Source organism: Taudactylus pleione, unplaced genomic scaffold (assembly GCF_031769625.1).
Source record: "Taudactylus pleione unplaced genomic scaffold, aTauple2 ptg000347l, whole genome shotgun sequence".
Classification (NCBI taxonomy): Eukaryota; Metazoa; Chordata; class Amphibia; order Anura; family Myobatrachidae; genus Taudactylus; species Taudactylus pleione.
The window spans coordinates 2,953,236-2,968,985 of NW_028284748.1; the positions used below are offsets into that span (position 1 = coordinate 2,953,236).

The 15,750-nt window shown below is 45.9% G+C and overlaps 1 protein-coding gene across 7 annotated transcripts in view; it reads right to left on the reverse strand.

Annotated features, from left to right (window-relative positions):
- ADGRL3 (adhesion G protein-coupled receptor L3) overlaps nt 1-15,750 on the reverse strand; it is a 558,102-nt gene that overhangs the window by 381,092 nt on the left and 161,260 nt on the right. For all 7 annotated transcript variants that reach the window (XM_088444095.1, XM_088444094.1, XM_088444093.1 and 4 more), the window contains 2 exons: nt 13,811-13,996; nt 1,883-1,921 (listed from right to left, as the gene is read on the reverse strand). In XM_088444095.1, coding sequence (XP_088300221.1) covers nt 1,883-1,921; nt 13,811-13,996 — 225 coding nt within the window. The remainder of the gene's footprint in view (nt 1-1,882; nt 1,922-13,810; nt 13,997-15,750) is intronic.

The following is a 15,750-nucleotide window of genomic DNA, read 5'->3' on the forward strand; positions in this document are numbered from 1 at the left end:
AGAGATGGACGGAACTGCACAGCCGCACACAAGCGGCTGTGTAACTCCATCCATTAAAATGGAAATGCAGATAGTGGCGTCACACACCTCCTTGCTGCATCTGCGTGATCCCAGCGGTGCGACCGAGGTCGCAGCCTGGGATCACCATCGGAACAATCATGACCATCGGTCGTGATTGTTCTCCCTGTGGTCAAGCTAGGCTGGCTTCGTCCCTCCCGGAAAGCGTGTTACCCGTTTACGGAAATGCTGCCCAGTAATGCCACCGCTCTGCCTCCCAACTGCTGCAGCCTGTCAATCTGGCTGCGGCTGGGAGGCTCTGTGAGCGAACTTGCAGACAAAGGGCTGCACATGAGCAGTACACAGTAGCATGTGTAGTCCTCACACCATTAGAGATGTGCGCTAACCATCGGGTTAGCTTAAATCTCTGAACCAGGCCCTCAGTACGGATTCGCAATTGCGATCGCAGCTGCGAATTTGCACGGAACGCAGCTGCTGAAATATGCTAATACTTGCCAAAGCTTAGCAGGCATCAAGATGCCCACTACTGCTTTCTCATATCCATCCACTGTCACTCTTCTGTGTAAACATCGATACCATCAACGCACATCGACCACTCATGCAGCATTTACAACAGGTCTGACCTTCCGCAGACACTGCAAGTCTCTTCACACGCAGAGAGCTCTCATGCTGCATATGCAATCGCAGTGGCTAATTTATGCACACTCAAGCAACGGCGTTCAAATGGATAGGCACGCCTGCATTTTTCCGACCACTCCCCTGTCACCAGACCCAAACGCTAACAGCCTGTCACTCACTCTGCGATGGATTCTTCTGTGCGTCCATAATTGCAGTGCAGTCACAGTGCACACACAAGGCCTGATTCAGACCCAGACGCTATTTGCGGACGCTCGTTCTTAAAAAGGGGCCAGATATTTAAATTGAGCGCTCGCTCTTTGCGATCGGTACTGAATCAGGCCCAGTGTGTCCAAGCTCAAACCTAAATAGCAGTGTAAAAAGTTTTATGTATTTGCACCCCTTGCATTGCAGCATGGGTTGTTCCGGATGCAAAGTTACTTGCTTTTTTTGCTTTGTTCACCACGGGGGATACCTGTCACGACAGCTGCTTCAAAAACCAGCTGTCTCACGATTAGCAGTCCTGTCGCCGACTTCTGTACATGAGTGACCTCAGGTCACGCATGCACAAAGCCGCCGAGAAGGCTGTGAGGAGGCGGTGGAGGGATCCTCACGTATCCGTCTACGCATCCCCGGAACTCCTTCCCATAGGAAGGAGCTGGGCTATGAGAACAAGCATCATCTGAACTTTACATTTTCTGAGTTTGTGGGCCATTTTAGTGTTGATGATTAGGCCTCTCAGCTCCTATAGTTATACACAGCATGAAATATTATTTTGTAAACTGCAGGAAAACCTAATGGGAAAAAAACACCAGAAAAAAAAGGTCATAGTGAGACAGGTAATTTGAGATACTTTGCTGGTCCTGATGTGTAATATATATATATATATATATATATATATATATATATATATATATAAAATCACAGAAGCTCTACACTTATCATATATATTATAGACACTCCAAGCTGTGTTTTCTATTCTTTATAAACAGAGAATGTTAGTTTCAATTGTTGCTACATTTGTTAAGCTGACCAACTGCGCCAAGTTAGTCAATCCTACTTTATCACTCAGAATTATGGCATGAATACATTTCAGTGGGTGATGCGTCCCCTGACTCACTTCCCCAAGGAAACTTCAATGCATCCCTAATGTTTGCTCTCATTGAGATTCCACAACTCATGTGAGAGAAGTAACCTTACTAAGTATACATATATGAACACATATAGATGTCAAATTATTAAAATTTACCTGTACATATGCTCTGCATGAACGTTCTCTTTTCTGGAGCTGGAAAGAAATTGATAAAGTTTAAGTTAGAGTTAAAAGAAAAAAATGACATAGCTCATATGCACAGTTATATGGAAAGTTGTTTTAAGCTATTATTAAATATAATGCAAAAACAGAATCAAGGACACAACAAATTTAACAGCTATTTATACTAGAGATGAGCTGGTTCGGATTCCAGAGATCCGAACCCACCCGAATTTAGCAGAACCGAGTCGGATCCAAGCAGGCTCGGAGTTTCCCGCCTGACTCAGCTCTGGAAACCGAGGCAAAACCATAGTCATAAATCTTGTGGTTTGCAAGCTTTCGTCTCTATGATCAATGTAGTATATAAGGGACCAAGCGACGGACGCCATTTCACTCCGGCTGCGGAGACTGAACAGGGAGGGTGGGTAGTGTAGGGCTGGGAGAGATGCTGGTGCTGTCTGCTGTGTCCTGGGCTGGTGCTCATCCATTCTGGCTGGGCTGGTGCTGTCACTGTGCTGTCTGCTGTGTCCATCTGGGCTGTTGCTGATCCATCTGGGCTGTCTGTGCTGTCAGCTGTGTCCTAGGCTGGTGCTGTTGATCCATTCTGGGCTGGTGCTTTGCTACCTGCTGTGTCCATCTGGGCTGGTGCAGAAGTGCAGATACATCTGGGCTGGTGCTGTGTCCATCTGGGCCCAAGTTCTGGACTCAAAAAGAAAAAAATAAATCAATGTGTCTTTTATATTGTGTGTGTGTGTGTGTGCGTGTGTTAGGCTTAACCGCAGTACCGCACAAGATCCAGCCAGCAACACAAGTTGCAACCTAGTGCTGCCCGACTCCGGTCGTGCTAAAAAAGAAAAAAATCAATAAAAGTGTTATTTATAATTTTCTGTGTGTGTGCGTGTTAGGCTTAACCGCAGTACCGCACAAGATCTAGCCAGCAACGCAAGTTGCAAGCTAGTGCTGCCTGTCTCCAGTCGTGCTAAAAAAAAAAAAAAAAGTAATTTGTCTTTTTTTCTAATAATTGTCTGTGTCTGTGCGTTTTAGGCTTAGCCGCACAAGATCTAGCAAATCGGCAACGCAACCTAGTGCTGCCCGACTCCAGTCGTGATCAATCTGTGCTCTGGGCCCAAGTTCTGGAGCTGAAACAATATAAAAATCAATTGTCTTTTTTTTTCATCTTTTACTGTCTGTGTGTGGGTGTGCGTATTAGGCTTAACCGCACTAGAGCCAGCTGTCATGACCAGGGTTTCTCGGCATGGTGGTCAATGGGTAATACCTGGTGATTCAGTTGTCCAATCCTGGTGGGTCACGTGCTCTCTCCGGTCAGTCATGGTACGGCACTTGGTATTTAGGAAGATCCAGAGCCTCCTTTCATTGAAAGTGCAGCGTGTTTCTCAGCGACAGCTGAGAGAGAGTTCCTGAGCTCATTACCTGCCTCATTGGAAACGCTACCTATCCTGTTTACCTTACCTGCTCCAACCGCTGGACTTCCCTGCACCCTCCATTTGCCTTCCTCCTGCCTGAGTACCTGAGTGTGCTGTCATCCAGCACCTTGCCTCCACTTACACTCTGCTGGATCACATCTCCTCTGCCTGCATATCATTTCAGCTCACCATACCTGCATACTGGACTGTTTCCTGCCTGTCACTATCTGGACATTCTCCCATTTGCTTCACTACAGTTCCCAAGTGCACTTCAGTGCTTAGCCTGGATTTTTACTTTTGCCATATTCATGTCTACTAAACCACTCATTAAAAGTTCCACATTTTCATTTAAATCTGCTTCTGTGTCTGCTCCTATCACCACCCCGGGTCCACAACAAAACCAGGACCTCACACCAGCCAGCCACGCAAGTTGCAACCTAGTGCTGCCCCACTCCAGTCGTGATCAATCACTGCTCTGGGCCCAAGTTCTTGAGCATAAAATTTTTTAAATCAATTGTCTTTTTTTGTCTAATATTTTTGTGTGTTCACGACTGCACGTGTGTGAATTTTGTAACAGCACCTTGGCTACACTATTGGTGCTTGTGACACTGCTTCAAAACCGCAGAAAATATGGAGGGCTGTCACATGACAGGAGAGCAAGGCCAAGAACCACATGTTGTAGCTGCTACCAGCAGTGCAAGGCCGTCAACTTCCTCGTCCTCTATAAAGGCCCATGCCCTAGGGTTTAAGTCACACCATCGATATGGTAAAGCTACTTGTACTGAAGTTAAGAAAAATAAATTGAAAGGAAATTTGCCTTTAGATAAACAAAAAATTGGCAATATGCCCTTCACTACATGAAGTAACAAGGAAAGGATAAGGCCTTGGCCTTTCTTTAGGAAGACTGCTGGTTCTGATTCTGATAGCCCTTCGGAAAAAACAACTGTGTGCCCTGAGAAATTGAAATCAAAAATCCCTGAGGAGAGTGCAAGTGTGTCCGCGGTTGCCATGTGTGAGCCAGACCTACATACTAGTGTACTGGAGGATCCTCCAAGTTCCAACATTTGTGTGCCCTCTGTGTGGGGAAGGGCAGTCAACATCTTGCAGACGTAGTCAGTGAGGATGTTTCTGTGGCGTTGCACATAGCGGAGGAGGATATTTTGGTAGTTGAAGGTGCTAAGGATGATGAGGATGTTGATGCCGAGGATGTCCTTTGTGTAAGTAAGGCAACAGCTGTTGCCCATGGATTGAAAAAGCCAAAGCCCATTGTTGTCATGCCGGGGCAAAAGACAAAAAAATCCACTTCTGACGTGTGGAATTATTTCCACCCAAATCCGGACAACAGTTATCATGCCATATGTAACCATTGCAAAGCAAGAGTAAGTAGAGGGAGTGACCTAAACCACATAGGAACCTCCTCCTTGTTACGTCACTTGGAGCGCATTCATCAAATATCAAAGTGCATGTCGCCAAGTTCCAAAACTCAAAACATAGCAAGTCCAGTGTCACCTACCTGTTCCCTCTCTGTGGGATCCAAGCGCCTTCGATCACCAACACCTGCATCATCATCAACATCCTCATTCGTGATCAGAAGTGATTTAAAAAACAATTGACTATTAAACAGTCCTTTGATAGAGGAATTAAGTATAACAGCTGTCACCCAGTTTCACAGCGGATCACTGACGCCATGACGGCTGTGCTAGGATTAGATGGTGAAATAATAAAAAATTAGTATGATAGTGTGGAGGAAGTGCAAAAGGAGGATGAGGGGGAAATTTGTGTCCTATCTCACGCTAATGTGGATGTTTGATGATAAGGATGTGGTTTGCGTAAATCAGCCACCAGTGGCAGCAGTTCTTGCTAATGATAAAAGCCAGAAAAGCAACGTCTTGGGTGTGGAATTATTTTAATCTAAATTCTGACAACAGTTGTGAAGGCATCTGTTCCATTTGTAAAGCTAAAAAGTTAGCAGAGGAAGGGACGTTAACCATCTAGGCACCTCCTCCCTGTTACGTCATTTGCAGCGAGTTCATGCAATTTGTTTAACAAAATTATAATTTGTAAATTAATAACAAGCCTGTCCAGTACCAGCAGTTTGGACCAGCACATGCAATCTCCACCACTAACACCCCCATCATCAACCTCCTCCTTGATAATTGAAGGTAGTCCTTCCAAAAAATGTTTTGTGGGGGCCCAAACAAACCAAGGAGTTCAGCCAGGAAAGTGTCAGTCCTAGTGTCTAAAGTGCTTGGTTTGTTAAACTCCTAATGTCCTTTTTAATATCCCACATAAGAGTGGGTGGGAGGGACAATTCCATCTTGCACCTCTTTCCTTTACATTTGGCACAATTTGGGGCATTGCCGACTGACATTATTATAGTTTATTAAACTGCCATCCTGTCTGCAACTGCTGTGTGGCAATGTTTCATAGATGTCCTATATTTTTTTAAATTGCCGTGTGTTTGTGCCGCTGCTCTGTTGCTTACTCTAGCCAGCCAGCTCGCTGCAACCTTTCGCCTGTATTGGTGAAAAATAGTGAAATCAATATTGTGGGGTGGTTAAAAATGCATGGAAATGCCTGAAAATGATTGCTATTAAGGTTAATAATACTGTAGGAACAAAAACAGGCCAAAATTATGTGGTTTTAGCTGTTTATATAATTTTTTGGAAAAATACAGAACCAAAACCAAAACCTAAAAACAAAACACCAAGGAAAAAAAATCCAAAACCAGATTCAGATCCAAAACCAGGGGAGATTCAGATCCAAAACCGAAACACAGGGGTCGGCGCACATCTCTAATTTATACATATTCTCAAAATGCCATCTTCAGCTGAGTGGAGTTCAATAACCTGAGATAGAATCTTTAATTTTACGATGAAATAAAAATGTAAAGTTCTACAAATACTGTAGACCAGTGGTTCCCAAACTGTGTGCCGTGGCATCCTGGGGTGCCTTGGGACACTTGCAGGGATGCCTCAGGTTTGTGGTCCAGCACCAAATCAAATTATTCATGGTCAATGTAATGTAAATATGTGGACAAACAGAAGTGCAAACCTGTCCACCACCACATAACTGCACCTAAGGATGACAGTCAAGCACAATTTACTTCACTTTACATCTGTACTACATATTTTTCTGAATTTCTCAACAACAAACATTTAGCTTAGGGGCGCCGTGAAAACATTGCTGATACTATAGGGCACCGTGATTCAAAAAAGTTTGGGAACCTCTGCTGTAGACAGTAAATTGCTCATAAAAACTTGTGGGAAATTTACTAAAGTGCAATTTTACAAAACAGTACAGTACATTGTTTTGAGATAGGAAACCTTACTAAAGGCCAAACCCCACCGACAGTGGTGTTACTACAGAGGGTGCAAGGGGTGCACTTCCTATGGGGCCCGGTGGCTTAGGGGGCCTGCTGGCCCAGCAAGCAACCCAACGCGGGCGGGGATGGGGGGAAGCCACTCACAGACACTGGGGGAGATGTATTAAGTTCTGGAAAGTGATAAATTGAAAAGTGGTAAACTACCAACCATCAGCTCCTAACTGTCACTTTACAGACAGTGGGTGAGATGCATGAAGCTCAGAAGCGGTATCAGCGCACATTATGTGCGCTGATACCGCTTCTCCCCGATGTATGATCGGGGTTTGGGCGGTAAGTTATAGGGGCGCTATGCGCCCCTGTCATTATCGGTGCTGCTATAGACAAGATAGTAGCGCCAATAGCCTGGGCCATGTATGAACTGGCAGATCGCTTGACCATTCGGTCCGCTGCAGCTGTCGCTATCGACAGCTACAGCCTGGCGCTGCGCTATCCAAAGGCTGCGTGCGGTGATCTCGCGATACTTGCGAGGGCCTGCACATGCTCAGTGGAGCCGGCCGGAACTGACACACAGTGCATCAGCACTAGGCTGATGTGCTGTGGTCTCTAGCAGGTAGCGCCAGAGGGGGGAGTTAACAGTCCCCCTCTCTGGCTGGGGGCGGGGCTTAATTATTCTCCATGAATTGCATCATTTAACCCCCTATTTAAATTTAGTCCAATCGCGGCAATTTTCCGCGTAGGGGGCAGGGCTTAATGAGGTGACCCATCAGGCCCCGCCCCCGTCACAGCCCATCTGCTTGTTCTCCCAAGGGCTTTTCCCGGGGAGGACAATCATAAGGTAGGCAACTACGCTATAATACATCTACCCCTGTGTTTGAAAAATTACAGATAGGAGCTGATTGGCTGGTAGTTTATCACTCACCAATTTATCACTTTCCAGAGCTTAATGTCACGTACATCTGCCTGACTGTTCACCCGTCCCCCGATGCGCCGCGTAAGAGATTCTTGTGGTCTTGCGAGATGATATCATCATCTAGTGATTCTCTCCCCTCCGGGCTGCAGCCAGAGCCCGGGTGAGGATCGTGTGGTGCAGCAGCAGTAAGCAAGAAGCAACATCTAAACAGTGAGTGACTGTAAGAAAAACTGTGGTGCTGCAGCCTGCTCAGTCTTTCTAAATATAATATGCCCATTAGTGTTATATATATATTTAACACAGTAAAATATAACTGTGTGTATATATATAGATATAGATATATATATCTATATGTAAAAAAATATGTATTAGTATTAAATATATTATGCACAGTAACATATCTGTGTGTGTGTGTGTGTATATGTGTGTATATATATATATATATATATATACATACACATATATATATACACACACCGTATATACTCGAGTATAAGTCGACCCGAATAAAAGCCGAGGTACCTAATTTTACCACAAAAAAATGGGAAAACTTATTGACTCGAGTATAAGCCTAGGATGGGAAATGCAGCAGCTACTGGTAGTAATCCCTCCCCTGGTACTGCCCCCAGTAGTAATACCCCTCTAGTAGTGCCCCCAGTAGCAATATCCCCCCTGGTACTGTCCCAGTAGTAATCCCCCCCTGGTACTGCCCCCAGTAGCAATATCCCCCCTGGTAGTGCCCCAGTATTAATCCCCCCCTGGTACTGCCCCCAGTAGTAATATTCCCCCTGGTAGTGCCCCCAGTAGTAATACCCCCCCTGGTAGTGCCCCAGTAGTAATACCCCCCCCTGGTAGTGCCCCCAGTAGCAATATCCCCCCCTGGTAGTGCCCCCAGTATTAATCCCCCCTGGTAGTGCCCCCAGTAGTAAATTTCCCCCCCTGGTACTGCCCCCAGTAGTAGCCCCCCCAGTAGAGAGAGATGTAATAGAAAAACAAAAAAACACTTACCTGAAACCCCGCCCCTGGTCCCGCCGCTGCTACTGGCTCCTCCGGCCGCTTTGCATTATGTCATGACGACGTCTCTCCCATTACCCACTGCGGGAGCAGGAAGATGGCTCCTGCAGTGGGAGCAGCAGTAGCCGATGAGAGTCTGACAGACTCTCATCAGCTGCTGATTACAACTAACAAACACAGCTGCCGTTGCCGGCGGCTGTGTGTTTGGGAGTGTGTAGTGCTGACCGAACTATATATATATATATATATATATATATATATATATATAATGTGCGTGTGTGTTATGTATTGTGGTGAGAGAGGATTCTGGAGGAATCAGCGCGTTCTGCATTAGCAGTGGAGGGGGGGAATTCCAGGTTTTCACATTTACACAGACCCAGCTGGAATAATCACTGGAGCACAAGAAGGGTTTAAAGCTCTCACACACCTGATGCTGAGTAGCAACCAGGAAATAGGGACACTGGTCCTCATTCAGAGTCTCTCGTTAGAGCACGCTCGCAGGGAGCGATAATCGCACATCTGTGCATGTGTATAAATCGCAGTGCACGTGTGCAAGTAATTCGTTGCGATCTGATTTTGCAAGCTCGCAAGCCACTTTCAGGTCACTGCTTTGAGTGACAGATTGCGCCGTTTGTGGGTGGTAACAGGGGAATGTGCTTGTGAACGGGGGAGTGGTTGTGCGAACGCAGGCGTGTCTGACTGTCAGAACGGCGTTTAATGGGTGTGCATAATTAGCAAAGTAGCGTCATTGCACACATGACTGTTTTTTAGCCTGAATTGCTCACAGTGCTTGGGGTAGGTTAGGTCAACCCCAAGCGCTGCGAGCAGCTCCGTTGGCCCTTGATGTTCACGATTAATCAGACTCTTCCCAGAGATGTGTGCGCTGCGAGTGACAGGTGGGAGGTTTTAAAGTCCAGCATACGCTAACTGCCGTTGCTCACTAAGACATAGAGGGCGTCCTTACAGTGCAAAGAGCGATCGCTTGATTTGCATACACGACCGATCGCATCTTGCGAGAGACTCTGAATGAGGGCCACAGTGTTGTAGTGCCAGGGTCCAAGGACTATGCTGGGAGAGCATGCCCAAATTGCAGCTACAAGTCACTGCTGACTGATTAGCACAAGGAGTGCTGGGACTTTTGTTTGTTTGTTTATTTTATGTTATGTTCCTGTATGTGTGCAGGCCTAAACTCACGTATGCTAAAGTGCAGTGTCTGGTGCCAATAAAAGACACTGCTTTACCGAGTACCTGCCTGTCTGGATTCCTCATTTCTATACCCCGTGTTACAATATGTATATACCTATATACCTTATGTACAGTATATACATCTGATATATATGTATTAGTATTATATAAATTATATTATACACAGTGACATATATATTATTGGTATTAAAACCAAAAATGTCGGCCGCACCTACCTTCGACTGTGTGCTGTTTTAAACGTATATAAGCCCTCTGAGTGTCGCCCGTTTCTCCATTGTTGTGTATGTGTGTGTGTGTGTATATGTATATGTGTATATATATATATATATATATATACACATATACATACACACACACATAATTTTGAATTTACGGCGATAGTCTTTTTTAACCGAGGTCTTATAAGATTGCCTTGTAGATGATATTAGTCATTTTCCCTCCACACGAAAATATTTAGTTTTGACGTGACACGCAAAAAGGGCCACGTAAAGTTGTCCATGAAAAAACTGTCTCCGCTTAGGCCAACTCCAGCCCCGCTAAGTGTCTGTTTCTCTTTGTAATTTATTGTCATGTCAAAGCAGACACTTACTGGGAATTGGACTTGTTTGGACTGTTTTGTATCAGTAAACAGGAGTTAAATCAATTTTTCTGGAGAAACCGGATAATACGTATCAATCTCTACATGGTATAAAATAGTATCAATCTCTACTGTATATGGTATAAAATAAAGTCCATCATTGTGCTATATCTTTAATGGTTTAGGCAGTGTAAGCCAAGAAAGCATGAGTTGGGGGGCCCCCTTAACAATTTGCCCACAAAGTTCTAGTTACGCCCCTGCCCACATAAAGCATGTTTACCAACCGTATGATTTTCTACAGTCATCCCAATGTTTTCAAATACTGTTATTTATGAAGCCACAAGGTTTTTTACTGATGTGCACTGACCCCGTGTTTTGGTTTTGGTTTGGATCTGGATTCATCTTCATGTTTTGGTTTTAGTTATTAGTTTTGCAAAAACACCATCAAAATCATGTAATTTTGCAATCCAAAACCCGAAACTTTGATTTAAAATCTGAATTCCGAACCGCAGGAAGATCAGAACCACAACTTGGATCTATACGGATTTATGAAAATCGGGTGGATTCTGATTTCTGGAGAACCGAACCGCACATCTCTAGTTTTTAGATACGGGTGTGGTTAGGGGCAGTATAAGAGAGGAGACAGCAATGGCATATAAATAATGGGTGCAGGGTGTGTGGTGTACAAGGGCCCCTGGGTCCAGGGGGGCCCACACCACACACCCTGCACCCATATATAGTTATACTTACCTCTCCAGGCCGGCGCTGCAAAATTGCCATTTTCCTGGTGATTTCTGCGGCTCTGGCCAATGCGGACACTGGAGAGATAAGTAGAATTATACGAGTGCAGGTTGTGTGGTGTGGGGCCCCCTGTGCACTGCATACCCTACTGCAGAAAGGAAAGGATCTAGGAAAGGCGGAAGACCGGGGGTAAAATCCCAGGTTGAACACCAAGAAATATAAGTATGCCACACCCTGTGAGAAGTAAGTGCTGAAGAAGACTACCGAGCCTGCAGCATGGTCCGAATGACCCTCCTTTAGAATCTTTTTGCTCTTAGGATGGAGGTCTCAAGAGCCACCCCAGCAAAGTGAGACGGGCCAGATCCGAATGGAAGCAGGGGCCCTGAGACAGAAGATCTGGCCGCAGTAGAAGACGCAGAGGGGCATCTATGGAGAGGCCCAGGAGATCTGCATACCATGTTCTTAGAGGCCAATCTGGAGCCACCAGGATCAGAGTGCCTCCCTCCAACTTGAACCTGCAGAGGACTTGAGGAAGCATCAAGATCGGAGGGAAGACGTAAACCAGAGGGAAGGTCCAAAAAACCGCTAGTGCATTCACCAGGAGAGCTTCTGGATCCATGGTGCGGTAGCAATATATCGGAAGTTGATGGTGGTGGCTAGACACCTTCATGTCGATGTCCGACAGACCTCCGCGACGGACTAACTGCTGGAAGACTTCCGGACGTAGCATCCACTCACCTGCATAGACGTCCTGATGACTTAAGAAGTCTGCTTCCCAATCCTGAACGCCCGGGATGAAGACTGCGGACAGTCCTGGAAGTTGACGTTCCGCCCAACAAAGAATTCTGCTGACTTCTTGCATGGCTCCAGGACGGCAAGTGTCGCCCAGATGATTTATGTAGGCCACCGTGGTTGCGTTGTCCAACTGTATCTTCACCAGATGTCCCTGAAGGAGGTGGTGTGCTGGCACAGAGCCCTGTACTCGGTATGAAGTTCTACGATGTAGATGGAAAGCTGGCTCTCCTGACGTGTTCAACGCCCCTGGAAGGTTAGCTGACAAGTTACTGCCCCCGAAGTCTTGCATCGGTGGTGAAAAGGACCTAGTCTTGGATCCAAAAGGAGCATCCCCTGTCCAGATGTGATCCAGGGCCATAGCTAGGGTAGTGCAGTCCGCGCCATCGCACAGGTCACCACAGGTCAGGGGGTGCTGTTTGGGCCTGTTAAATTTCTGTTTATTATTCTCACTTGTAGCTTCCTCTTATTTCATCCCCAGCATCTCCCGGCCTCTCCTATCTCTTCCCTGGCCTTGCCCCATGAGGCCATTCTCCTTTTTTGGGTGCATTATGTCCCTTTGAAAAATGAGGGGGGCGCCAATGCTCTTTCTGGCACAGGGCACCAAAAAGTCTAGCTACGGCTCTAACTGGAACCACCATAGTAGGGACAGACGTACCTCCGGGGAACAATTCGAGTCTGAGTCTTGAGGTTCTGGCATGTCTCGATCCAACGCTTCCGAATGATTCCAGGGAGGCCAGGGGTGAAACTGACCGTACTCCACCATTTCGGAAGTTGAAACCAATGACTCCAGAATCTGCATGCACGAGTGTATGGACACTCAAAGCTGACAGAAACAGGTGCGAATTCTGGCTTGTAAGTTTGTTCAGAGGGAGGAGACTCTCTGCTAGAGGTTGTGCGAAGAGCAAGTCGTCCAGGCACAGTAAAATTCTGATGCCCTTGCGGCGCAGCTGCTGCCCTGACTGCCATGACCTTTGTGAACACACGAGGAGTCATAGACAATTAGTGGTTGTGGTTGGTTTGGATAGCAAACCTGAGAAAATGCTGGTAACTGGCTCATATAGGGATATGCAAATAAGCATCCTGCATATCTAAGGATGCCATAAAGTCCCCCCAGTTCCAATGCTAGAATGAAGAACCGAAGGGACTACATACGGAAGAAAATTGTTTAGGTGTTTAATATTATGAATGGTCAAAAGGTAAACTACTGTTTAAACTGGGGCTCTAATCCACGACCCGTCCTGCGCATGTGCAAAAACGTCCTTTGTGATCACACGCAGTGCCCCCAAGCCGCAGCATGATTGACATGCTGCGCCCAATTGGGGGTTGTGTATCGCCCCAATGTTCCGGGAGTGCCTAGACCAGGGTCTGCGTCATTCCATTTGCCTTCAAATCTAAATCTTTGGTACAAATTAAAAAATTTATTTATGATAACTCCTTTCTGTAGCTTTTGAGCCCAGACAAAGGGGTTATCACCGCATTTTCCTATTTAAAATAGGGATACCACTGATTTCTGATTTACACCAGTCAATCAGGCTAAAGAGGCTTCACAGGATTCCCTCCAAGTCATGTCTCCCTGCACACTGTGTGGACTCCTTGCCGGCATCCCAAGGAGGGGAAAAGCACCACCTAGTACCAGAGTTTTAACCAGACTTCCAAGAGGATACATTTAATTTAAAAAAATCACCTAATCACCTAATTACAGCAATATTTATGTTGCTTTTTGTGGTGCCATTGCAATTATTAATAAATAGACCCCTAATTCATACAGGCTCTGATTCAGAAGACATACAGTACATATTGCTGCTTGGAGTGAACAAGCCTACATTGTCTGAATGTCCCCTGTAAAAACCACAAAGTCAAGGTATGGGCTCATGTTCTAAACCCAGAAATTATAATTTTCAATTTCACATACATTTTTATATCTAGAAATTACCTTATTTAAGCTTCGTGCTGCACTATCTTTTCCACCTGGAGTCAAATTTCTCAGCTGAACATCCAGCAAATCCACCAGTTGATCCATAGCACGAACAGAATATGTAATGTCTCCAGCATTTAAGTGACCTCTTGTATGCTCTGAAAGCTCTCTTGCAATATTTGCAGCTGTTTCTAGTGATTTCAACTAAGAAGAAAGGAAAATTCTGTCAATGAAAATGTGTGAGTTAAAATAATATTTTGAATCCTCCGTTCAGCATGAAAAATAGTTCCCATACAGCATGTAGAAATGCACCCCTTTTCAAACAGCATAATATTGAATAAGGCAAATATGTATATCATTCATATAGTACTCTGGATGCCAGCCACATAGTAGTACAACATTATAGGGGAGATGTACTAAGCTCTATCACTTTCCAGGCAGTGTTTGAAAAATGACAGTTAGGAGCTCATTGGTTGGTAGTTTATCACTTTCCAATTTATCTCTTTCCAGAGCTTAGTACATCTGTTCCATAACTCACAAATGTGATGATTTTGCCTGGACAGTTGCAAATTGCACATGTGGAAAGGGACAGAGGGCCTGATTCAGACCCGCTCGCAAGCGGGTCGATGGAGGGCTCTGCACATGCGCAGCGGCCGCACTGCGCGTGCGCAAGCCCCACAGTGAGAAATTCTCTCGCTCCGTGGCTCACTACAAAAGGGGCGGCTGTCGATGTTGAACGACAGCTCGCCCCATTTTGTAGGCGTGGCGGGGGGGTGGCTTCACAAACGGAGGCGTTCCCAAGCAAACGCCTGCTGTTTGTGGGCAGCCCCGCTGACATCGCCAGTGATGTCAGTGGGAGAGCTTCCGGCTCTATTAGAGCCGGAAGCTCTCTGGGGCTTGCGGCCACGAGACCCTACCACAAGGGTCTCATCGCAAGCTCCGATGATCGTGATGGTCTTCACCATCGCGACCATCATCCTGGCCGCTCGCAATAGCTGTGGGTGGTCACCAAAAAAAAAAAAACCCTGATTCAGAGCGAGCGCCAATTAAAAGTGGGCACTGTGCTGATAATCTTGGTGCGCTTATTTTGTCCTTATTCTACATATCTCATTGATAAGAGGTATCCAATATGTTAAATTTATTAGAAGTATACATTGCCTTTATTATGATAAATTAGCTCCACATCTAATATATAATACAGCCTCACCTATTATACAGTAGTAGTAAAAAATGCAGCTCAGAAACCAGAGTACTTTGCAGCCACAAATGCCTACCTCTTATGTTCCGTCTCATTCAATAGCACCAAAGAGGGACACAATTTTCTATTTTAGGGTCTGGAGGGAACTGCAGCAAGGAATGTGGATTGTATGCAATGCCGATATTTACGGATTTGAGCAATTATTAGTAAACCGCTCATGCATCTAATTCGCACTGTGCATGCCTCAAGGTCCATTCTGCAGGAAAATAGACTCACTCAGGGATGTGATAAACAAAGAATCTGCAACTGACAGGGGCATAGCGAGGATGAAGCAATTGTAGCTTATGCTCCAGACATCTACTCTTGCCAGGGGAGCCGGCCGGGTCGCATTCTTTATCTTCTTCTGGGCACCACTGATCACAGGTGATTGTTTCCCAATTCCCGGCAGTACATAGAAGGGACGTCCCCATTGGTGTCCGGTATTCACTGACCACTAGCCTCCACTGCTCCATCTCAACTCCTCATGCTCAGTCACTCCTCCTTCTGCTCTGTTCTTCCTGGCTCGATCTCCCTAGCCTAGGAGTCGGCAAAATAAGGCAAGCAGGACAGATACAATCCACGAGGCAGTCCTGCCCAGCCAGCTGCCTCCTACCACTGCACAATGACAAGTGACCCGACCAGCCGATTGTCATCATGCTACCTCTGAACCTCAGCTGCCGCCCAGAACCTCAGCTGCCGCCCAGAACAGCTGCACGCAGCC